The 25,489-nt window shown below is 42.7% G+C and overlaps 1 protein-coding gene across 1 annotated transcript in view; it reads left to right on the forward strand.

Moving 5' to 3' along the window:
• The window catches only part of LOC146577966 (uncharacterized), a 39,674-nt gene extending 22,093 nt beyond the window's left edge, over positions 1–17,581 (forward strand). Inside the window, exons 6-8 of the mRNA XM_085267740.1 lie at positions 10,955–11,128; positions 13,714–13,760; positions 13,909–17,581. Of these exons, the coding sequence (XP_085123866.1) occupies positions 10,955–11,128; positions 13,714–13,760; positions 13,909–14,444 (757 nt within the window). The 3' untranslated portion in view covers positions 14,445–17,581. The remainder of the gene's footprint in view (positions 1–10,954; positions 11,129–13,713; positions 13,761–13,908) is intronic.
• Positions 17,582–25,489: the final 7,908 nt, after the last annotated feature.

Below are 25,489 nucleotides of genomic sequence, written 5' to 3' on the forward strand. Positions count from 1 at the left end.
CAGGTATACCTTGAACAGCCTACCAGTCCATCACAGGGCAGTGTATATTTATACTCATTACTTCACAAATCAAATATTCACGTTAAATGTATAATCTTCCTTTCACTCAATGTTTCATACATTAGCTGTAACGATACATGACCTTTTTTTTCCCTACTACATTATAAACATTGAAAATGCATCTATGAGAAACTATTTTCTGCAGTGATGAGCTAGCAACATCACACTAAAGGTGATTCAGCCTCTCTTGCCCTGAAGAAGCATGAGCAGCTTTTCTTTAAGTCCACTCGGTCCCTCCACACTAGCCCAGGACTGGTGAGGCAGACAACCCTGTTGATAACTGCCAATGGGACAAGGGAAGTCTGGGTCTGCTCTTTGTCGCTTTTACCTCTGTGGCTCTTCATGTGGCTGTCCTTCTAACCCAGGGGTGTCAACTCCAGGCCTTGAGGGCCGGTGTCCTGCAGGTTTTAGATGTGTCCTTGATCCAACACAGCTGATTTAAATCGCCAAAACCTGCAGGATACTGGCCCTCAAGTCCTGGAGTTTGACACCACTGCTCTAACCCATCTCAATGACAGTGGGATATGTCACTTGCATTGTGACAGTGCTTTTTCTCCATTCTGATCCTGATCCTGATCCTGATCCTGCATGTTTTGGATCCCAACCTGTGTCAACACACCTGAATCAAATGATTAGTTCATTACTCTTCCACATGTCTTGAAGTTCTCCAGAGGCCTGGTAATGAACTAATCATTTGATTCAGGTGTGTTGACACAGGTTGGGATCCAAAACCTGCAGGATACTGGCCCTCAAGTCCTGGAGTTTGACACCACTGCTCTAACCCATCTCAATGACAGTGGGATATGTCACTTGCATTGTGACAGTGCTTTTTCTCCATTCCCAGCACCTTCATAGGGTATTGGTCCTGTTAGAGCCTCTGGACATGGTACCAATGGTTACTTCCTCTTTAAAAGCTGGGTTCTTTTATTTATTGCCTTTGACAAACAAGTGGCCACTTTTCATCACTCATCCAAGTGACTTCTTCAGTCTCAGCTGACTGCAGGTTTCCCCAATCTTATAAACAGTACATTTGCATAATGACTGAAACCAGCTCACTGCAGAAACAATGGGCTGGGAGGTCAGTTCCTTAATCTTAATTATGCAAATTCTCATTACCATTGATCAACAACCACTGACCAAAACCCACTGATCAAAGCCCACTGATCAATGGCCATGAGTACCATTCAGAGTTGGGGAATGGCTGCAATCACAGCATTGTAAGATGGTGACAGATGTACCAAAAAGGTGTTTGACTTTACTGAGAAGGCTCGTCTAGCACAGCACAAGAAGACTAAGACCAGGCAACAAAGGAAGCTTGACTTACTTCTTGTACGTCGGAAACCACCGCAAAATACGGAGAGTGTCCTCAGTGGCTAGAAGAGAGAAGGATGTGATACCGAGGATGTGGACAAGTGGGTGAAAAATCTGTCTGACAGACAGTTCACCCAAACAGAGAAAAACATCCTTGCTAAAGGGTTGAATTTTGCTGTCACACCGAGACAAATCCCGCTAGTGGAGCTGATCACAGCCACAGAAACTGCAAGCCTTCTCAGTAAAGTCAAACACCTTTTTGGTACATCTGTCTGTGAAGGTTCTCAGTCATCCAGGTCATCGTAGTCAAAGGAGCTTGCAAAGAAAAGCGTATGGACTTCTTTAAGTTGCTTGAAGACGTTTCACCTTTCACCTCCTCTCCCTGGCTGATTGGGACCCACACCCAGTTTCACAGCTTGGCTCAGGCAATTAGAGGATCATCAGGGGGTCCTTTTGTCCCTCTGTGGGGGGATACTCCCACTAGGTTCAAATCTGGGACTCTCCACCATTTGACCTTAGAACTGAAGAAGCTTCTCGGATGAGAGGTGAAACGTCTTCAAGCAATTTAAAGAAGTCCAGACGCTTTTCTTTGCAAGCTCCTTTGACTTTTTGGTACATCCTTCGCCATCTTACAGTGCTGTTAAAGCAGCCATTCCCCAACTCTCTGTGAATGGTACTCATGGTCATTGATCAGTGGGCTTTGGCGTGGAATTACTAAATTTAGATACCCAGTGGTACAAAATACCATTAACTTTGGTCCCAGTGCTGATTGTCTTTTTGTTTGATTCCATATACTTAACTCATCTGTTTAAGCCAAGTTACCCGCCTGACTCTCATTCACTCTGTCACACGCATGCAGACTTTTTCATGCACAGAGGCACAGGGCTCCCTCATCCCATCTTTTAGAGAGAATGGGTAATTATATAAACAGCTTTCAGCGAGGCAGGGATTAGGTCCCAGAGAAAGTGATGCTGTCTAATGCTGGCATATTTCTATCACATACTGAAAAACAGAGCAGGAAGAACCAGGAAGAACATGGAGCGGGTGTGTGTGTGTGTGTGGTATCTAAAAATAAAATAACCAAAAATAGAGAGGACATAGCCTAACATATGAAACAGGAAAAGATCACTGTGTAATCCATTTATTTCAACAAAGTAACTGTATTCTGAATACCACCTTTTTAAACAGTAACTGTTGGGTCTGTGTTTCCACAAGCCCCGCTAATTCTAGAGACTTATTCATCATGAAGAAAATAAGACAGTCGATCGATCGATTATTTGAGCAAGGGAGGCCTCGTCTGTGTCCACCACGAAAATGACCCCCAGATCTGACCTCCTCCTGCTACCTTTTATTGAGACACAATTCACACAAAACACGTCAGAACAAAGCCACGCCCACATGGTCCTAAGACAAGGCATTTGTATGTATATGTGTGAACTTCTGTAAGAATGTGTGTGTGTGTGTGTGTGTGTGTGTGTGTGTGTGTGTCTGTGTGTGTCTGTGTGTGTGTGTGTGTCTGTGTGTGTGTGTGTGTGTCTGTGTGTGTGTGTGTGTCTGTGTGTGTCTGTGTGTGTGTGTTTTAGACCTCCTGCTGACCAAAGGGTCGTAAACCCAGGAAGCTTACATCAAAAGAAGCAGATCTTCCAGATAAGATGTATCTGCAATAAAACATTTCACCCCCCCACCAGAACCTCGAGAATCTGGGGGGAAGGACAGTGGAATTTCTTTCATCAGAGTTAAACACTGTACAAATGGTAAACATAAAAATGACAAACATTTAACAATTTAACTCTAACAGTAACTGAATATAGATACTTATATTTTGTATTTTAAATATGTAATGTATGTAATGTATTTCGTTACTCCCCAACACTGACTGTGTAAAGATTTATGTTTCTAAAGTGAAACAGTGAAAAATAACAGTACTGTTAATAAATTAATATGTTGACGTGTTACGACCCCCTCTGCTAGGCGTCAGGGAGGGAGTAACATACACGAGCCCCCAACACAAAACTGAGTAAAGCAAAAGGTTTTAATTACAAACTTTAAACAGAAAACCGACAGGGCTGTTCAACAGACCACTGGGCAGACAATTATTACATAAAGAAAGAACAGTCACGAGTAAAAGTTAAAGGGTAACTAAGGCAGGCTGGCCGCACACAAAATAAAAGCTAGGGTTTTAACTAAGGCAAGCCAGCTTCACAAAATCCTACCCACAGCCAGCTAGCAGCTCAAAACTCTAATCAGACTAAGTTTAAAGCATGCACCAAGATTCGACAAAGTTCAGCAATATGAACAAGTTCAACAAAAGATCGACGAGGGAGGCACGAAGGGCAAACTGCATGTTTAGTCCTAAGCAGCAGCCACTGAGTGAAGGACCTCCAGCCTTTTGTAGCCACAGGTGGGCACGATCAGCCACTGATTGCCTCTTGGAGCATCACGGGATCCCCGGGCAGCCAATCGTCCGTGTGGTCTGGCACACTTCATTCTGCATAAGAGAGGGTTGGCACGGGTCTCCCAGTAACCAATCACACACGAGTCCTGGAACACATTGATTTACCTAGAGGAAGGCGGGGCCACCTGAGGCCAGAGGCCGTAACAGACGTTGTACAGAAAGGCCAATTTTGGCACACATCTGTCCTGAATTCGTGAAATGACAAATGACCACAGGTCCAAGTGTGTCAAAACAATGATTTTATTAAACACACGTGTGGAGGAAATACACCGTCACAATCCTCAGCATAAATCCCCCCAAAAAGCATACTTAAAATGTTTTTATATGTCATGTTTTTATATCTCATGCATCAAAGCAGATACATAACATGCATAAGTTACAGTAACCACAGCTTTTCTGCTGACAATCTTTGACGCACACTCAAAAAGACATTTTCTCCGTCTCCACGCCAGGTGCTTCCTGTAGATCTTCTTATTCTCACTTATCTCTGGAACATCAGAAGCACATCCTACAAAAAACTGTTGCTTATGCAGGCACAAAACGCAGTTACAAGAAAAATACGTCTTAACTCTAACCTAGAAATGTGTCTATATAATGTCTGTGTACGCAAGCGAGCTGTCACGACCTCACTGCATTCTGTCTCACCTCTTACCTCAGCAGATAAAGCTTGTAACCTCCTACCAGACAGAAGGCCAACTCCTTTGTAAGCACATTTTCCCATAGGTGTAATAACATGATTGAAACTGTATGTTTAATAAATGGAATAAATATTTAATCAAATGCCACTGCTCAAAGCTTAATAACAGGATATAAAAATAAACACAATATAGAAATGATATAATCCCCACAATTCAAGTCAAAAACACATCAAACTTTAAGAGTTTTTTCCAAGGATGAGGAAGCAGACTCAGCCCCAAACAGCTGAATATATGGATGGTTCCCACAGCAACCACAGCAGTGTGCTCTCAGTATACTTAGTTGTATAAAGGAGTTCGTGGTGTGTTGCACTGAATAACTAAGCAGCTGAAACAGCCTCATGTATGTTGACACAGGGAAAGAATAGTGTGCTGTTCACAGCAGTCACAGCTCGCTGCCTTCAACAGTCTCTTCCTTCCTTGTTTGGATGTCACTGATATCATCTTCTGCTCTCCCACTGACCACCTGTTGGAGGTAGCATGCTAAGATGGCTAACAGCAGCATCAGTACATGTAGTCCTTAGTGATGGAAACTGGAACCATGAAGTCAGTGATGCTGGAATAAGCCTCTCCACAGTGACACTAATGGTCACTATCATGACTCTTTGATGATATTCTGTAAAACACTGACAGACAAAAGTGTTGGACAAATCTGAACAAGTCTACTTATTATACACGACTGTCCATAATTCTGATGGACACATGTTTTGGAGAAACGCCCTCCCCCTGATGATCCTCTAATCACCTGAGCCAAGGTGTGAAACTGGGTGTGGGTCCCAATCAGCCAGAGTTTCGGGTGTGTTCATTGTGAAACCTGGCCCCACCTTATCATGTGAATTCCTGAGGTCAGATGGCCCAGGATGTGAGTGGGCGTTAAGGCGTCTGGGGAGGGATCTCAAAACTGGATTATAGATGGCAGAGAGTTGGTGTCGTAAACCCCCGCCTCTGTTCAAAGATGGTCGCTCACAGTGGACATAGATGGCTTCTTTCACTCCTCTTTCAAACCATCTGTCCTCTCTGTCCAAAATGTGAACACTGGCATCCTCGAAAGAGTGACCTTTGACCTTTAGATGCAGATGGACTGCTGAGTCTTGTCCTGTGGAGGTGGCTCTTCTGTGTTGTGCCATGCGCTTGTGAAGTGGCTGTTTGGTCTCTCCAATGTAGAGGTCTGGGCATTCCTCGCTGCACTGTACAGCATACACCACATTGTTAAGTCTGTGTTTTGTTTCTATTTTCTCATATTTTACTAAAAAAAATTAAAATAGTGTTATTTTGGCAAACTTTCTTGGTTTATATCATCATATAGGGACTCCTCAAAACAAGTTAAATATAAAAGATCTCCTTTTATCTACATTTGTCTTCTAGCCATAATTCTGTGTGTGTTACAGTCATTTTCTAACACTCGGAAATTTGGAGCCCTGGGTGATTGTCTGATAATATTTACTGTGAATTAAAAAGGGGGCATATTTACATTTAACTAACTCTACAGCTTCAGAGTCTGTAAGAAGGAACAAATAGTAGTATAAAGGCTTCTTGCATGGCTTCTTTATATGTGATATTGTAGCTGATTTAAGGCTGTTCGTGTGGGAACGTTTCTCAGCCTTGACTCATTTCATAAGGAATGATCCTCACATAAGACCATAAAAATGGTTAGTTTCAAATAATGCCAGGCAAAAATCCCATTCACATCAAATAAAATCAACCCTGTTAACAGTTCCTCATGTTTGAGACTGTCCACACTTAAAAATATTGAAGTTTTGAAAAAAAAAATCACTTTGTAAATGTAATTACTTTACAGAGTCAAATTATCTCTGTGGTCTAATGTTTAAATTGATACTGGTTTAACTTTCTGAGTCTGTGTGCGTGTGTGTGCAGTGTTGCCAACTTAGCGAGTTTTCAGACCCCTTAGAAAAAAGACGTGAAAGCGCGTATCGCTTTTACTCTCAACAAGCAGCGGGTGCTGTAACGCAGTCAGTTCTTCTTTTACTCTTATGCTGTTTTGTGGATCACAAGGTTTAAAACTACTTAAAAACACACACACAAAGTAACTCCATCAGAGCGCCTATTTCGGGTCACTTTTGCCGGTCCAAGCCCAGGTAAAGGAGCAGGGTTGGAATTGTGACATTAAAAAAAACAATAATTGCTAAAAGAAATTAATTTGTAAAATAAATAAACTAAATAAACTCAAAGACATAAAGTGAGTAAAAAACGTCCTAAATGCATTTAGAGTTTATTATGTCTTTATGTCTCTGCCACGATGTTATTTCTCTCTCCAACAACGTAGGTTACAATGACATTAGCATGATCAATTATGCAAATTAAGCGATGACGTCATTTAGCGACTTCTAGCGACTTTTAGGACAACCAATAGCGATTTTCCTTACTGAGGAGTTGGCAACACTGTGTGTGTGTGTGTGTGTGTGTGTGTGTGTGTGTGTGTGTGTGTGTTTAGATGTTTTTGTCTGAGCTCCCATTCAGCAGCATGTTGGAATGACATGTACGAACATGTTTGAGCTGCAGGCAGCTGTGTGTGTCAGGTATCACTTGGGAAATGTGTGTATGTGTGAAGTAATTACAGCCACTGTGCAGCACAGTGTGCTACTGACTGTGTGTGTGTTACCATGACTGAACAGCATCTGCAGACATATGTAAGTCCTTAGATATACGTGCATGTTTGAGTATGTGTGTCTCTTCTTGTATTTAATAGGGATGTGCAGATCGATCCTGAAATATCGATTCCTCCGATACCAATCATTTATGTTCCAGAATCGATTCTCACATTAAAATATTGATAGTTTAGTAATTTAGAGTAAATTTGTAGTTTATCATTAACAGGAACACAGTGGAAAGAAACGATAACATTCGGATTGTCTACATTCAAAGGAACTACTTCCTCTTCCGCCTTTCATAGTCATGTGCGAAATACGGCTGTATGAATGTCTCGCAGCCCCTTGGCGCGCGCACTCACGACAATGGCTGAGCATAATTGTGCGGATGTATTTTACCTCCACAAACAGCTGAGACGTGGTTTGGATACATGTGGCAAAAAAAGTGAGGTGTTGTGGCCATACTTGCCAACCTTGAAAAAAAAAAGAAAAAAAAGAAAAAATAGGGGATGACAATGTTGTTGCGTCTGTCCTTCTTATCCTCCCTCGCTGGTGTCTGGTCTTCTTTTCTGTGCCTCTTTGCTGACTTTAAGAACGCCCATTTAGGATAGCCGCAGGTTTTGAGTGCTTCCTTTACATGTGTGTTCCTTCTTTTTCCTTCAGGCTTAGAGGGAACATGTTCTGCCCGGTGGTGTAGGGTCCTAATTACTCCAAGTTTGTGTTCCAGAGGGTGATGGGAGTCAAAGAGGAGGTACTGGTCCGTGTGTGTGGGCTTCCGGTAAACTTCGATGTTGAGTTTGCCGTTCTCTTCAATGTGTACAGCGCAGTCCAGGAAAGGCAAACAGTTGTCCTTTGTGTCTTCCCTGGTGAACTTGATGTTTTTATCCACAGCGTTAATGTGCACAGTGAAGGATTCCACTTCTTGTGTCTTGATTTTGACCCAGGTGTCGTCCACATATCTGTACCAGTGGCTGGGTACTCTTCCTTTGAAAGAGCCAAGAGCCTTTCTCTCCACTTCCTCCATGTAAAGGTTGGCTACAATAGGTGACACGGGGGAGCCCATGGCACAGCCATGTTTTTGTCTGTAAAAGCCTTCGTTGTACTTGAAATATGTAGTGGTGAGGCAGAGGTCTAACAGTGTGCAGGTCTGATCGGGTGTGAAGTTGATCCTGTCTTCCAAGGAGCTGTCTTCTTGTAGTCGTTTTCTAACAGTCTCCACGGCCTCCGTGGTGGGTATGCAAGTGAAGAGAGAGACTACATCAAAGGACACCATGGTTTCATCTGGATCCAGGGGAAGTTTCTGGACCTTGTCGGTGAAGTCGGTGGAGTTCTTGATGTGGTGTGGGGTGTTCCCCACGAGAGGAGCAAGGATGGTAGCAAGGTGTTTAGCAATGTTATAAGTGGCTGAGTTTATGCTACTGACTATGGGTCTGAGTGGGACAGCTTCCTTGTGGATTTTAGGAAGTCCGTAGATGCAGGGTATGGCATCCCCTGGGTAAAGGCGGTGATATGTGAGGCGGTCAATAATTTTGTCCTTTTCAAAGTCTTGAAGGCAAGCTATAACTTTCTTTTTGTAGCTGCTTGTGGGGTCTCGCTTTAAGGCTTCGTAGGTATTGTTGTCACTGAGGAGAGTAGTGATCTTTGTGTGGTAATCTGTAGTGTTTAGGACCACGGTGCATCTTCCCTTATCAGCTGGTAAAACAGTGATGTTGTGGTCTTTGCTCAGGGAAGCGACGGCCTACTTTTCCTGTATTGTGAGGTTGGATGGAGGGACTTTGGCACTGGAGAGGGTGGCTGAGACTTTCATCCTGATTTGCTCTGCTTCTGTCTGTGATAATTTATTAATCCGTATGGCGGTTTCTGTGGCTGTGATGAGGTCCACTATGGGCAACTGTTGCGGAGAAATGGCAAAATTGAGTCCTTGAGATGCATTATGTTGGTTTTTAGGTTTTCTGGGAGTTTGTGTCATCAGGCTTGTTCTACACACTGTCAATCAAAGCTACAAGCTGGCATGGCGTTAGCTTTGATTTGAATCACTTTTAAAAAGGTAGATTTCCATGAAAAGACTAAATTTGTTTTCTTTCTTTATACAAAGTTCATCCCATTTTCACAGGCTCATTCTGACCAATCAGAAGCCTCCATTTCATGCACATTGTAGCAACTTCCACAGTCGCTAGAGGCCGAGGATGGAGCCTGCCTATTTGCATGACACGCTGTCAACTTTACGCAATAATGCGAGAGGTGGAATTGCTTACTTGTTTATTAAAGTGCTTTGAGAGTTTACAGAGTAATGTGATCGGCTCACGATTCAGACTCTTAAAACATCACAGGCTCTAATGCAACAAGGGGAAACTCGTTGTGCAGCGGTCAACAAAAACTACGGCTACCCAGCCCTCCTCTCTGTCAAAATCAAACCAGTGAATGACAGACTGACAACGCCCACTTAATTTCACCGCTAGCACCCACGTGACTCCCGTTACACATCACCATAGCAACCAAACAAATGAAAACCCAGTGATCATCAAAATTCAATACATTTAATTATGGGTCCTACACACATCTTTAAGTCGTCCTCTGCTGAACATCTTCTGAACCATTAAGAAACTTTCCTGAACTTTATCTTCTAACACTGGCCTGATGTTTCACTGTCAGTCTGGAGTTTGGCACGTAGTGTTTGTATGCAAACTGTAGTGGGTCCTGGGCATGCTGTACCTGTGGTCGGAGGAGGTCAAACCTGTTGAAGACGTAGTTGAGTTTGTTTGCCTTCTCCACATTCCCCCCCAATGTGCTGTTCTTGGTGTTGTGGCCCGTGATGGTTTTCACATCATTCCATTCCTTATGGAATTCCTTATGTCACGTCACATGACTCATACATTTTGATTAGCACCCAAAGAACTAAAGAAAGGCCAAAAGGACGTTCAGCCAATCAAATCCCTCCTAGGAACAGGAAGTCTAGAGAGGAAATGGAGCAGAGAAGGAGAATCACCAGTTTAAATGTCTGAATTTTAAACTGGTGACCCTCTAAAGAGGCTTTTATTGACTCTTTCTGCTTTCATTACAGGTTTTTTCACCATTTAAACTTTTTAATATCAGATTGAGAAATAACTTTTTAGTTATTTCTACATTTGACACAAATAATGACTTTCTGACTTGACTTTGGACTAATCTAACAACTCAGCCTGGCTATGTTGGACTTGGTGTGGAAGCAGCTCCCAGTTTGAGTTCAGGAGACAGACACCCTCTCTACTTTGAAGATCAGCTTCAAACTTTCCTTTTTGATAAAGCTTATAGTTCGAGCTGGATCAGGTGACCCTGAACCATCCCCTAGTTATGCTGCTATAGGCTCAGGATGTTGGTGGACTTCCCATGATGCTCTGCTTTCTTCTCCCCTCCCCTCTTTTCACTCCTGGTGCTTTTATATGTCACTACTGCATCTCCTTAACTTTTGTCTCCTCTCTCCCTAGTTTGTATTTTGTTCTTGTCTCTCTGAGCTCATCTCTTCTCTTTCCCCTCACCCTGCAACCAGTCATGGTAGATGCTTCTCCTGGAGCCTGTTTTCACTGGGAGGATCTTTGTGTCAAAGGGAGTTCTTCCTTCCCACCATCACCAAGTGCTGCTCACAGTGGATTGTCTGATGGTTGGGGCTTTCGCTCTATATTGTAGGCTGTTACCTTATACTGCTAAACAACTTAAGATGACTGCTGGCGTCTGTTGGGAATTGTCACTTATACATACAGTTACATTGAATGGATGTAAATTGATAGATGTTATTGTGACAAAGAGAAAATGATTGTTGACAGATGGATTGTTGTTTTGTGTGTCTGCAGTCTGTCAGGCTGTCTGATCACAGAGGAAGGCTGTACTTCTCTGGCCTCAGCTCTGAGCTCCAACCCCTCCCATCTGAGAGAGCTGGACCTGCGCTACAATCATCCAGAAGCCTCAGGGATTAAGCTGCTGTCGGCTGGACTGAAGGATCCAGGCTGGAGACTGGACACTCTCAGGTATGGAGAGAATGTCTAATAGAGGAGGAAGAGATGGAAACATTTCCTGTGTCCTTCACTCACTTCCTGTTTGTTTCCTGCGGCCTCCAACCTACTTAGCAGTAGCTGGCAATTCCTATTCACCTAAAATTAGCATTAGCCACTAATGGCATTCTACTAAGCATTAATTCCTCACTAATATAACACTAATTCACATCAAATTAGCTTTAGCTGCAAGCATCAGCCAACTTAGAACTAGCTGCAAACATTGTTAAAAGGGAAGTGAAAAGTTTTAGCATTATCGGGTAATGCTAACTCGCATCAAATTAGCATTAGCTAATAAAAGCAGCCTTCTTAGCATTAGCTGCTCACATTGTTATAATGCAAGGGGAAAGAGTTAGCATTAACGGATGATGCTAAGTCACGTCAAATTAGCATTAGCTAGTAATGGCAGCCTACTTAGCATAAGTCCTCACATCGTTATAATGCAAAGGAAAATAGTTAGCATTATTTGATAATGCTAATTCACATCAAATTAGCAATAGTTATTAACGGTAACACACATCACATTGTTCAAATTGAAGGAAAAATAGTATAAGCATTAGCTACTCATATTTTTAAAATATAAGAAAAACATTGTTAGCATTAGCGGATAAATTAGCATTAGCTAATAACGGCACCCTATTTAGCATTAGCCGCTCACATTGTTAGAAATTAAGACAATATGGTATTAGCATTAGTTGCCAATGCTTATTCACCTAAAATTAGCATAGCCACTAATGGTAGCCTATTTAACATTAACTCTTCACATCGCAGGGGAAAAGTTAAAATTGAATGAAAAATACTGTTCACATTAGCTACTCATATTGTTAAAAAGTACGAAAAAAAATTGTTAGCATAAGCGGATAATGCTAATTCACCTCAAATTAGTATTAGCTAATAACGGCAACCTACTTAGCATTAGCTGGTCACATTGTTATAAAGCAAGAAAATATGGTATTAGGATTAGCTGCCAATTCCTATTCACCTAAAATTAGCGTTAGCCACTAATGGCAGTCTACTTAGCATTAAATCCCGACTAATATAATGCTAATTCACATCAAATTAGCATTAGCTGCAAGCATCAGCCTACCTAGCACTAGCTGCTCACATTGCTATAAAGCAAAGGAAAACAATATGAGTATTAGGTTCTAATGCGTATTTGCCTTAAATCAGATGTAGGTGCTAATGGCGGTCTACTTAGCATTAGCAGCACAGATTGTTGTAATGCTAGGGAAAAGAGTGTTAGCATTAGCCGTGCACATTTTTTAAAGTTAAGGGAAATAGTGTTAGCATTAGCTACTCACATTGTTAAAAAGTAAATGTTAACATTAGTGCATAATGCTAATTCACATCAAATTAGTATTAGTTAATAACGGCAGCCTGTTTAGCATTAGCAGATAATGTTGACCCTGGCCCATTGGAAAAGTTCAGAACTAAAGATTTAGGAGTGTTTCTTGATAGCTCTTTCTCATTTGAGAAACAAATAAATTCTGTTATTAAAACCAGATGTAAGGTTTATATTGTTGACTGTCATTTATGCTTAGAAATATTTACTCATATATGCTTAAAGTTTTATAATCGATTGCATAATGATAGAGGTTTGATCCTTAGTAGTCTGTAAAGACTCTGTGTGCCTTCCAGAGTGCTCTGGCATGCACACACCACTTGGGGTCATGAGAGAGGTCGTACCCTCTCTTATTGATTTATGGTGTAGGAGGACACCTACTCTGTATCTGCTTAAGTATAAGAGCCCTTTGTTAGGGGGACCGCTGGACTCTTAGCACCAGCTTTGGGGTCACAGGGTCACATCTGGAACACACACACACACACACTATGCACAGACTGGTACTCTTTGTTCATACCTGTGTAAGACGTCATAATGAACTTGTGCATATTCATGTAAGCTCAATAAAGAGCAGTGTTACGAGGGAGCAGACGAGAGCGACTGAGGTCAAGTGAAGGAACGGCGCTGTCACAGTTCTCTCCCTCATCAATTGTCTGGTTCCAGCGGTGGGTCTGTGCTAGACGACCCATCAGCAGCTTTTTCCACTGGTTACCAGTACGTGGTAGAATCCACTTCCAGATCTGGTTGTCTTTAAATCTGTGAATGGATTGGCTCCATCTTATCTCTCTTTAACAAAAGAATCCAAGTGGAGCCCTCAGGTCTGCAGATAAGCAGCTTCTGACCAGAACTAGACGTAAAAACAGAGGTGAGCTTTATCGATGGCTGCAGCCAAACTCTGGAACAGTCGCCCTTCACATCAGGTCGTCACCAACACTGGACATTTTTAAAAGCCGGTTGGAAACACATTTGTACTCTGTAGCTTTCAATCCTGACCAGTCTTTATAGTCATTACTGTGTATGTTTCCTATTTTCTCTCTACTCTGTGCAGCACTTTGGCTCAAGCTGTTTTTAAATGTGCTGATAAATAAATGTCGATTTCTTTGAATAAAACAGTGGAGCCGAGCTTTGAGCTCAGTGTGTAACAGTGTGTGTGTGAGAGCCATGTAATGTCCATGTGTGCATGCTGACTGTGCTGCTCTGACCCCCCTCCTCCTTTCAGGGTGGAGCCTGCTGGAGTCCGATGGTTGAGACCAGGTCTGAGGAAGTGTAAGTGTGTTTTTAATGGGATTCATGAAAACAAAGCAGCACACATTCAACCATCTTCATCATGTCAGGAGTCATCATCAAAGTGTCAATCAATGAACAGATGATGGATCAATAACTGCAGCTGGATTGTGTTTGTTCTCTCCATCAGATTCCTGTCAACTCACAATCGACACAAACACAGTGAACACAAAGCTCCAACTGTCTGACAACAACAGGAAGGTGACACGTGTGGAGGAGGTTCAGTCATATCCTGATCATCCAGACAGATTTGATGTTCGTGAACAGCTGCTGTGTAGAAATGGTCTGACTGGTCGCTGTTACTGGGAGGTCGAGTGGAGAGGAGACGTTTATATATCAGTGAGTTACAGAAGCATCAGAAGGAAAGGAGGCAGTGACTGTGTGTTTGGATACAATGATCAGTCCTGGAGTCTGAGCTGCTATAATGATGGTCCTCAGTCTGTCAGGCACAATAACAGAGTAACATCCATCTCCTCCTCCTCCTCCTCCTCCTCTGTCTCTAACAGAGCAGCAGTGTATGTGGACTGTCCTGCTGGCACTCTGTCCTTCTACAGAGTCTCCTCTGACACTCTGATCCACCTCCACACCTTCAACACCACATTCACTCAAACTCTTTATCCTGGGTTTATGTTCTGGTTTCCTGGTTCCTCAGTGTCCCTGTGCTGAGTGGAGTGTAAAGAGTGTCTCCTGTTACAGAAACACTCTGACTGTTGAACAGATAGTTCAGTCTGTACATGTCTGTCTCTTTCACTCACAAACACGTTTTCAGATTCATGGATTCAATCAGTTGATGTTTGAAACTCTTCTAAATGATTCCTGGTAAACTTCTTCAGTCACAAACAAACAGGAAGTGATGTCACATGTGTTCCTGTCCACACAGCAGAATGAGTCTATTGCTGACAGTGATGTACAAACAGAGTGAGCATTTCTGAGGCCCAAAATAAACTGAGTAGTTCACTGAATGAACAATGGACTGTGAGCTCAGTTCCTTCATCATTAGTATGGATTATATATGTATATGTATTATATTAGTATCATATATATCAGGTGCTGCTGCTTTCAGTCATTGTGCAAATGTGCTGTTTGTAAGCTTGTAAAGCTGCAGTCAGCTGAGACTGAAGAAGTCACCTGATCAGTGAGCAAACGTTTCTGAAAACGTCCAGATGAACAGAATCAACCTTTTGGGATCAGCCAGCAATGCAGCATCATTGTTGTTCAGCTTCAGAGGTTTGCAGGAATGAACTGATGACCAGAAACAGCTGCAAAGTCCAAGAAAATACCAGCTGGAGTTCAGCTGCATTTGAAGAAGTCAAAGAAAAGTAAGGATGGCAAAGGGCGACGTTTTCTTCCAAAGAGCTGCAAACATGGTCGACGCCTCATTAGAAGAATCATCTGGACATTTGTGAGGAACTCTAACCAAGAAAGCAACGTCACACAGATCCAACAGACAGTTTCCATGACTGCAAGTGTTGAGTGGAAAAATGCTACATTGCATTATTGCATCCTCTCACCACAGGAGGCGCTGTTGGCACCACTGATTGCTGATCAGCTGTTCTCTGATGATCTGATTGATACTGTGAATAACGGGACTCACTGAACTCTGTGACACAGTGAAGATTACAGAGTTGAACTTCAACATCTGACTGACGTCACACAGACAGAAGGATGAACCAGTGAGGCACAGAACACAGTTACTGGAGATACTGGATCAGCTCCATGTGAACCTCTGATGGAGAAGCTGCTGAGCCAGAGAAACATCAGGACATGACAGCAGCTGCACTTATCTAACAACATGTAGCAGAGCTGATCTATGTTAGAGGATCTATCACAGCAGCTGAAGCCAAAGTCCAACACTGGATACCAGCTGAGCCTGTGCTGAGTGTAGTGTTACAGGAAAAGGGCAGAAACACTGGTAGCTCCCAGTGATGCTGACTGGGGCACAGAGCTGAATGATGCAGCATCAGGACACTGTTTCAGTCTGACTGACAGAGAAACCTGTAGCTGTATCTACATGTGAGGCAGAGGCCACACAAGCAGCTTTCTATGTTTCACAGTGACTGAGATCTTCAGTGGGGGTGGACATGCTCCTGTACAGACCTCTGAGGAGAACCAAGGTGCAGTCAAAGAGTCCAGTCTGTCCTCACAGATGTGAACATGTGCTTTCATCAGGTCTGCTGTCAGCTAGCAGGCTCACATCAGAATCACTGTTCCTGAAAAACACAGTCTGTGTGACATCATCAGTCAGCTGATGGTCCCAGATCTGAATGGTTTCTGTCTCTACTGAGGAAGTCAGAGAATATCACTGAGGTGTGGATCAGGTCTGAGTGAGCTGTGGAGGGACAGCTTTAAACAGTCCACAGGTCTCACGTCCTGCTCAGTCTGGTAGCAGATACCTCGTATTGTTCCAGATGTGCTGACATCAGCAGCAGCACAGCTGTGTGATACCATGAATCTCAGTTATTGATCCAACACACAGTAAATACAAAGATCAGGATTTCTGAGAGTAATCATTATGAGTCTGAACACATGATCACTGAATGTTAGTCTCCACAATAATAAGCTAACACAAGCAAACACAGCTTTCAGCTCTTATTTTGAAACTGGCTTATTTAGAGAGCTGTGATGTGAGCGTGCCTGGCTCTGAGGCACTTGGGTCAGCCTCTGTTGTTTAGAAGTGTTACAGACTGTGAATGACACAGACCTGTCAGTTTCCATGTTTGTCTGTAACACAGCTCAGGGCTCCATGCTGAACGCATCCATCCAGTGTTATTGATCCAGGACTGATACCAGCATTGGGATCAATACTACAACACACAATCACATGTGTCCACGTGATGTGTTTGACCAGCTTTATTCATTAATGATCAATCAGCTTATTTACTGCATCTGAGTCCAGCTTCATTTAAATGATCCAACCATGAAAATGACATCAGTCCTACAGAAGCACTTCATGCTAACAGGAAGTCATTTATTAAGGTGGAATAACACAGAGACACAACCACTCACAGCTAACCTGACCCCACTAACTGCATGTGCTTGGACTGTGGGAGGAAGCCGGAGTACCGGAGAGGACGCACACAAACACGGGAGAACATGAAGCTCTGAAACAAAGATGGTGGATTTGACCTCAGGACCAGGTGCGTAATTTCCAGGGGGGTTACGGGGGTCATGACCCCCCAATAATCAGATCCAGCCAATATAATTTCATCATTCCAGTTTATAAAATTATGAATTATCTTGCATTAATAGCTTTTTGATTTTCTTTAATTGTTTCAATTATTATCAGCAAAATAGTTCCATGTTTAATCATCCAGTAATGTAACCCCGCCTCCTCCACCACGTACTTGGTATTACCCAACTGGCTTTCTCTACCAAACCTTCACTGTTTGCTGTGTTTGTTAGCACAGTCGCTGGTGCCAGAGACTGGCAGTGACTTCAGTCTGAGGTTTGAAGTTTCCATGTCTGTGTGATGTGTGGTGTGAAGGCTGCTGGTTAAACTGGGACGCACTGAGTGCTCATAGAGAGATGCTCCATGAGTCCCAGTACAGACTACAAACATGGTGGAAACTTAGCTTTGATATCCACACACTCTGCACGTCTGTGAGTAACTGTGATGAAGATGTGCAGAGATCTGTGTCCAAACAGGAGAAAGACTGTAAAGACTCTGTGCTTCTAACAGCCTCTGTTAACATATGTGAGGCTGTTTGTTGTTGTTGCCATGGAGCTTTGCACTGTTTGGGTCAGCAGGTCATGTGATCAGGTTTGTTCTGCTGGACGATGGTTCAGTGTCGGGTTTGTTTGCATTCATCAATAAATATCTAAATAAATCAAAGACTCCATGTTTGTTCTTTCATCATGTGACCTCTGCTCATCCATCTCTGTGAGTATCAGGATACATTTGGTTCATAATACACAGAAAAATCAGAGTTATTACCTGTAATAAATGTGAAAGATTCCTGCAGTGATAACCAGGCAGGGCTGAAACACATCCAAGCTGTCACCACGGTAACAGCACCGCCCATCCACAGGTGAGGGGAGGAGCAAAAAGAGGGACTTTGACCATTTTATACTAAAAACACTCAACTAATGTTTCTAATATGAAACAAATAAGCCCACATTAATGTGAGCGTTTATTAAATAATAATAATGATGATTTCCTCCTGATCTCATTTCCACAGCAGAGAAAACTGTGGTGTATATTGAGGTGGAGGGTGTGGTCTGTGGCTCAGGTGTAGAGTGAGGGTGGGGTGCACCACAGCAGCATGCTGGGACTGCTGAGGGTGGAGGAGGGAGTGATGATGACATCATGAGCAGCGCAAATAATTAATCACCAACACAGTTGTGTTTGTTTCTAGTATAGTTATAAATAAGCTGATCAAATATCTGCTGACTGATTAGATCCAGTATCTATTACAGATGAACTGGATATCACAGCATGTTGTTAACCCGTCATATCAAACTAAACAGTGTTGCTGGTGTAAATATCCTCCAATAAAATCAGATGAGGGCTTCTGTTGCCAGGTAACGATGATGTCACCCTGGATCTTCTGGAGTCTGATGTATTTCAACTGATTCATTTATTCCACCTTAACAGTTCATTCCTCAAATCAAACAGGATATTTGACCCTCAAAAAATGTACCAACAAATAATTTTGCAATAAAATATTTATTTCTCAGCTTTTACAAGTGAAATCAAACAAGTTTATTTAAAAGTGAAACCAGAGTGGAAGCTGCTCGTATAGAGTCCAACCCAGGCAGCATCATCAAAGTGTCGGCTCTCTGAACACTTTGCAAGATCGCCATCTGCAGGACTAAACTAGTTTTTCTCCTCGTCAACCTCAAGATGACGTCATCGTACAGCAAAACATGCAGATCAGGTGACATGACTGTCTGAGAGGCGGAGTTAAACTGTGGCAGGTAAGCATGTGGAGGAGGAGCAACAACATGATGCTGGAACATCATCATTGCATTATCCAGTTTCCTCTCTAACTGGATGCTGCTGTGAACAAGAACAGCTGTGGAACCAGGGTCCTGAGTGTCATCTATGGATGAATGCAGGTCAGTGAGTACAAGGGCAAGGAGACGTCACAGACATGTTGAAATTGTGATGTGAAGACGGTGGACTGTGGTGGCCACTGCAGACTGTTGGGCTCTGTCACAATCTTCTTCAGTCTCTGTTACAGACGTGGGTTTGCTTGGACAGCCTGATAGCGACTCCCTGTCTGTCTGGAACAAAGCGTTTACATTCAAAAAGACATTTACACAAAACACCAACAACACACGTCAACATCACATGATATTATTTATTATTATCATTTATTCATATTTATTTTTCAATGAAGATGACGACCAACTGCAGCTTGAATCATTGAGACACATTAAATAAACTTTGCTCGATGACAATAAGCAGAGTTAAATCAGTCCAATAAGTGTGGAGCCCTTCCTTCAGAACGTGTCTGCGTAGGTTCTCAGTCATCCAGGTCATGTTTGTCCAAGCAGCAACCACAACCTCCCTGCACAACATTTTGCAAAGTCAAATTTGCTTATTGTGCCATCAACAGCTTACACACAGAATCTTCTTTCCAGGAGTACAAATATCTTTACTGTGAGGAAGTGACGCAGAAAATACAACGTTTCCCTCTCTGTGACAATGAAGAAGTGCTTGAGATTAAGTAGAGCGATCCTTCTTCCTTCTTCATTTCCTGCTCGCATCATCATCTGACCTCTGACTTCCTTGTCAAGGTCTCTCAGCATTGACTGGAACATCAAATCAGACTCACACCATCTTCTTGTAATGTGGGCATGTCTGTCAGTTGTTTGAAGAGCATCTCTGGCCTAAACACAATAGGAAGAACAACACCGCCCCAAAACAAACACTTCCAGATTAGATGAAGGGCACCATGATTGGAAATGGTAACATTAACACGTTAACTTCCTGTGTTTGGTCTGCAGTGGATGACTCGAGATTCAGGGATCTACATTTAAAAACACACATGTAAAACTGACAGCAAGGTTTTACCATCATATAGTCGACATAACTAAGCACAGCTGTTAACCTGTATGTTTGCTAACATTTGAACTCTTACTGTTGGAAATTCTATCAACAAAACACTAAATATAGTTGAATTCAATCCTACCTGAGCTGGTTGAACCAGTTTTAAATTCAAATTTTATTTATCACACACACAAAACCATACACAGTATGACAGGAGGTGAAATGCTTGTAGCTGTGCAATGCCCGACCAGTTTCATGACATACTTCCTCTTCCATCTGGGAACATAGTCTAAAGACAGGAAGCAGCTACTGTCAGCTTCCTGAATACCCAATAAGAAACAAATCAGGCCAAATCAACAAACCTTTGGGTCTTGTTTTCAAAAGTGCATGTTTGGCAGCTTCTGTCTCTCTTTCCATCCACTGTTGGATGTCTTGTTCTGGAATAGTCACTTGGACAAACATGGGGAGAAAAGATTCACTTGCGACTACAAGCATACGGTCCATTAAAGTCGGGTTACTCGGGGACTCTTTCAGGACGGCAGAAATCTCCTCCTCAGCAGACTGGTGACCTTCTCCTCTTTGTCCCATCTCTGAAGGAGCTGCACTTCTATCAGTAGTATCAGTAGGAACTGTCAGCTCTCTCAGTTTGAATCGAAATGAGTCATTTTAACTACTAATACAGAAATATGTAGACCTAGATCCAATGACTTCCTCCTCCCATAATGCAATAGTGCATCAGTCAGAAGGTCCAGTCGATGTGATGGAGTCATCTGTTTGTGACTCGTGCAGATCTTCTGAGGAAGGAGCAGAACCTCTCCATGCCTTCTCCATCGTTCAGCCCAAACCCAGGAAGCCTTCGTGTGCTCTACATGATTTCTGATTAACACATATTTGCTGTTTACTGTACAAGAGTGTATCAAAGTATGGACTGAATAGTGTGTGCATGTGCTTAGGATGACATGTGTGTCAGTTGGTGTACATTCACCAGTTTATGTCCATAAACATGGACAGCCAGGGAAACACCTGGAGGTGTTCCTCCTGCATTTGTCTGATAAACACCAAACACAGTTTTATAAACAGAAAATGTTGTTCTTGTGTCATATAGTAAAAGAAGATACTCACATGTATATGTGAGGACAGCACACAGTGTCGTATATGAAATTCAGCTTGATGTTCTTGTCCTGGTATCTTTTCACCAGCTCACTGATGACACTGGATCTGCTCGCCTGTTTAAAACAGATCATCTCAATGGTTTCGAGTCGATAAGAGAAATAATATTTTGGGAAACATTTGGTGACATTGTTGACTGTAGGTTAGTGACTTAAGCATTGATTAACAACTCAGCGTTCTCCATGAATCATGTTCAAAAACATCAAGGGAATTTCATGACGACAGGAGGCTCCAAATACACCAGTTACACCAGTTACATCTAGTTTTTTCTGCTGGTTTTGTGACTGAAGTAAATTTCCAGCTTCAGAGTTGCTGCAGTCCTAATTACAAAAGGAAATAGTAGTCCTCAATCAACCATAATAACTTTAACATGACAGAAATTATCTTTAAAATAAAAAAGAAATAGGTGTGTGTGTGTGTGTGGGGGGGGGGGGGGGTGGGGCAACACTCAACATCTGCACATTCAAAAACATCTGTTTCCATCACAAATACTTCAAATGTTGTTTCTTATATAACCAGTCCATTTAAAACTATGACTTATTTAGGAGAGCGCCTCACTAGTGATGGAGCAGTGACATGAAGTTTCCTTCAACATTTCCTCAGCTCAGCTGGTTTGGAGCTCTCAGGATGAGACAGCAGACATTCCTCTACATCTTTGTCTCTTACAAACATGATGTTTCCATCCAAGCGCTCAGTAATACTTCTTCTTTTTCTTACAAGGCCAAAGTCGGCATCCATGCTCACAATCATTGTGCCATCAGTCTGAAACCAAACATCAACACTGGTTCATCCATTTCTGTCTGATGGAACCAAATCTCATGACAGGATGATTAACTTGGTTGGTAGATCATTAGATAACACCTGACAGACTGAACCCACTCCAGTGGACATAAGAGTAGAAAATATGATCTAGTGTCAACATTGAAGGACTTTTTAGCCTGAAACCTGTTTATATACAGAAATGTGTCAAATGCTGTTAAACTGCATGATCTGCATTGTGTTGCACTGAGGAATGACACGCTGATGTCCAAACAGAATAGTTTGGCATTAAGTCATAAATCTCTAAGAACAAACCTGTGTTCACGAACATGTTTATCTCTCTTGTGTTTACTGCGTGGGTCTGTGGTCCTCTGGTAAATGTAGCTGTAAATGTTGTTTTCCTAATATACACGAGTACTGCTGCGTTCATGCATCGATGTTCTCCATGTTCTTTGCAAATAATGCAAATGTTTGTGGATGGTGCTGAGCATTTCTATGACATCTTTCAGTGAATCCCACAGGCTGAGCTCTTCTCTCTTTGCCTAACTGCTTGCTGTCTCTGAACCAAAAGAGCTCCAAGTCACATTATCCATGTTCTCAGCCAGTGGTGTGACTGGTGTGGGGACAGGTGAACCAGTCTGACTGAAGCTGGGAGGTGACGACTTCATTCATTTAATAACAGCCCCTCTCGCTCAGTTTTTTCATTCGCTCTTGCTCAGATCTCTGCGAACCTGCTCGCAGTGTGTCGCTCAGTGTGGTTGATCATCTTCATCTTAACTTCCTGCTTCTATCATGGTTAAAGCTGATGAATCCTGTGGACATCAAACACTGATGGTGTTACTGGAGCTGAGTGAAGTTTGATGGCTTTATTATCCAGGCTGTGACACATGGCAGCTGTCAGAGCAGAACACAGGAAGTCAGCAGGTGTGTTTGAATTCAGCCTCTGCTTCCTCTGAAGGTCCATGACATCACAGCGAGGCCACGAAGGCCGTCCAGACTCCCAGGCTCCCACAAACCTGTCCTCCTTCTCCCTGGATTTGAAGCACAGGTAGGCCCACCCTATCCCAGGATGCATTGCAGCGTGGTGGTGGAACATATATTTTGGGTCCAGAGATGGAGCAGCACTCTCTCTGAGTCTTTGAGGCTGTTTCTGTTTGAATCTGGCTTCAGTCTAAGGCTACGTCCACACGTACACGGGTATTTTTTAAAATGGAGATTTTCCGTTTTAAAAAATAATCCCGTCCACACGTAAAGGCAGAAATGAAGGAAAACGCTGCTATGAACATGCCACAGCAACAGGTGGCGATATATTCCTAACCGTGCAGAAATGTTGGCCAGTCTAGAAGCCTCGGTGGGAAAAAGTAAACAAAGCTGGGGCATAGAAGCAGAACCGAGTCGTATGTGTGGACGGACAGTAACTGTGTGTATATGTAAGCATTTAAACACTGCAGAGAGTAGAATTAACAGTATTGTAGAAATTCATTTCACCGAAACAATAACGTGGCGCACAGTGTGACGTCAAAAAAGGCGCACACCTTTGACGCTGCGTTTTCTCCGTTTTTCTCGTCCACACGTAAATGACAGGTGAGGCTGTGTGTGACTGCAACTAGTCTGTGACCTTTGACCTCCACACATGAACACACACACACCTGTCAGCTCCTGTACGTCCAATCAGCCTGAATGACATCATCAACCAGTAGCTGATTGGCTGTTAGGTGGTGAGGTGGAGGTGATGCTGTAGCCAGGTCCAACCAACAGCAGCGTTAGGATGCATGAGCTACTGTTTCCATGGACACAACCCCTGATGTTTCAAAATAAAAGCACAGTCAGAGTAAAACCAAAGCTGCGTTATTGTTTCAGTTAAATTATTATAAGTTATTTATTGTTATCAGATTACAAACTGAAATCATTCGTCAGTTTATTACTATTATGATATGAAATTAATGTCTGATGACATGATGGTGAGCTGAGGTGTTGCCATGGTAACAGGCTGTTTATGTGATGGTCACGGGTGGAGAAGCAGCTGAGGCTGCTGATGATGGTGGACTTGGGGACTGGGACTATTGGTGATGATGTCAGGCAGTGAGGGACAGTGGCTTGTGACAGGGAGAGGTTGAATCCTCTGGTGAACACAGGAGTCAGCTGGTCGGCGCAGGCTTAAGTTTCTCTGCTAATGAGATGTCCATATATCCGTATTTATCCCATTGCCTTTGTAATTGGTGATGTATTTCAGGCCTTTTCTGGAGTTGTTATCAGTTATTTATTACACAGTGTCATACAAACAGCAGAACAGTACATGTAAAAGCAGAAATAACATTAATCAGAATCAGAATCAGAATCAGAATCAGAATGGGTTTATTGCCAGATGTTGAGGTTTACAACATTAGGAAATTGCTGCGGTGCTTCAGTGCAGACAATAAGAATTAAAGTGCTATGTAGAAAGAAAGATATGTGCAAAACAAAACAAAATAAAAGCAAGCAAAACAAACAAAAAGCATAGAAACCCCAGGGTGAAGAGCATTAAAGCACAGACAGAAACACACACAAATTACAGACAGGAAAGAAGCAGTAGAAAGAAGAGCCCCAATGCATATCGGACTCATCTTATCGGACAAGGATCCCTCCTCCCGTTTTTAGGTATCCTTTCATTCGCTATTTTTCCCTTTTCATCTTCCACTTATGATATATACGACCATGCAACATAACTTCTTGCAAACCAATCTCTCCTCGATCACTGCATTGGGTCCCTTTGTCAGCTTAATGGCCAAAGTGAGTCTGAAAGTCTACAGAAAAGCAGTTAATCAGTTAATCCCGCTAACACTTTTGTTGGGCGCGCATGCTAGATATAAGCTGCTATCCATGCTGAGTATGGGTTTACTTCTTTCTGGTGTTTGAGGCAAGGGCCAGACCTTCAGGTGCCTGCGCTGCAGAGACAAGGTGGGTTATGCTGATTTTGTGAAAATAGGCCATCACAGTGATGTGGCAGGACCATCTCATGCAGAAAGAGTGAACATTGAAAACCAGCCCTCTGTAACACATGTCTGTGCATCTCACAGCCAGGCTCATCCCAAATATGGAGACTCCAGAAACAGTGAGTGCACATGTAACTCACTCACATTTCTTGCTTTCCTTCATGAGAATGAAAACATGACTACAGCTGACCTTCATCTGGTCTTGGATAAAGGTGATGTGATGTACAAAGAGGCCAGGAAAAGATTCCCTGACAGTATTCATTTGGCAACCGATGAGCTGCCAAACAAAGTTGATGCTTGTAGGTTTCCCGGTATGGGGCATTTGGAGAACCTCCAGAGGAAGCAGTAGATACCTTTCTCAGCTTAGAAGCTGGACTGAGCTGCCTGTTGTCAGATGTGCAGTATGCCTTGCTGATCATGAGTGGATTGTGTATCGCAGTGTTCAGATCCACATTAGGCAAATATGGTTTCTTTGATCCACACTCCAGAACAGCCAGTGGTCTTCCTCTACCACTACGGTCACGTAATCGTGTTACAGCTGTGATGATGAATTTCACACCCCTGAGTGACATGATTAAGAGCCTCCAAGATTCTTAGCAAATGATGGAGATCTCTCTTGCTGCAGTGCTTCTGCCTCCATTTAATAAGCGGGTTCTCCAGCTGGAACCAGTCACTTTGGAGCTGTATAACCACGCACCGATCGCAGCAGGGATTGGTCAATTAACACAAACAAATGCATTGATTGCACAAAACAAACACATAAAATGCAAGTTTATAACAAAGGTAACACAGCAACTCTCAGTTAGAATGGACAT

Source organism: Mchenga conophoros, linkage group LG3 (assembly GCF_057382185.1).
Source record: "Mchenga conophoros isolate Kocher_MC1m ecotype Shallow Benthic linkage group LG3, M_conophoros_male_GT1.1, whole genome shotgun sequence".
Lineage (NCBI taxonomy): Eukaryota > Metazoa > Chordata > Actinopteri > Cichliformes > Cichlidae > Mchenga > Mchenga conophoros.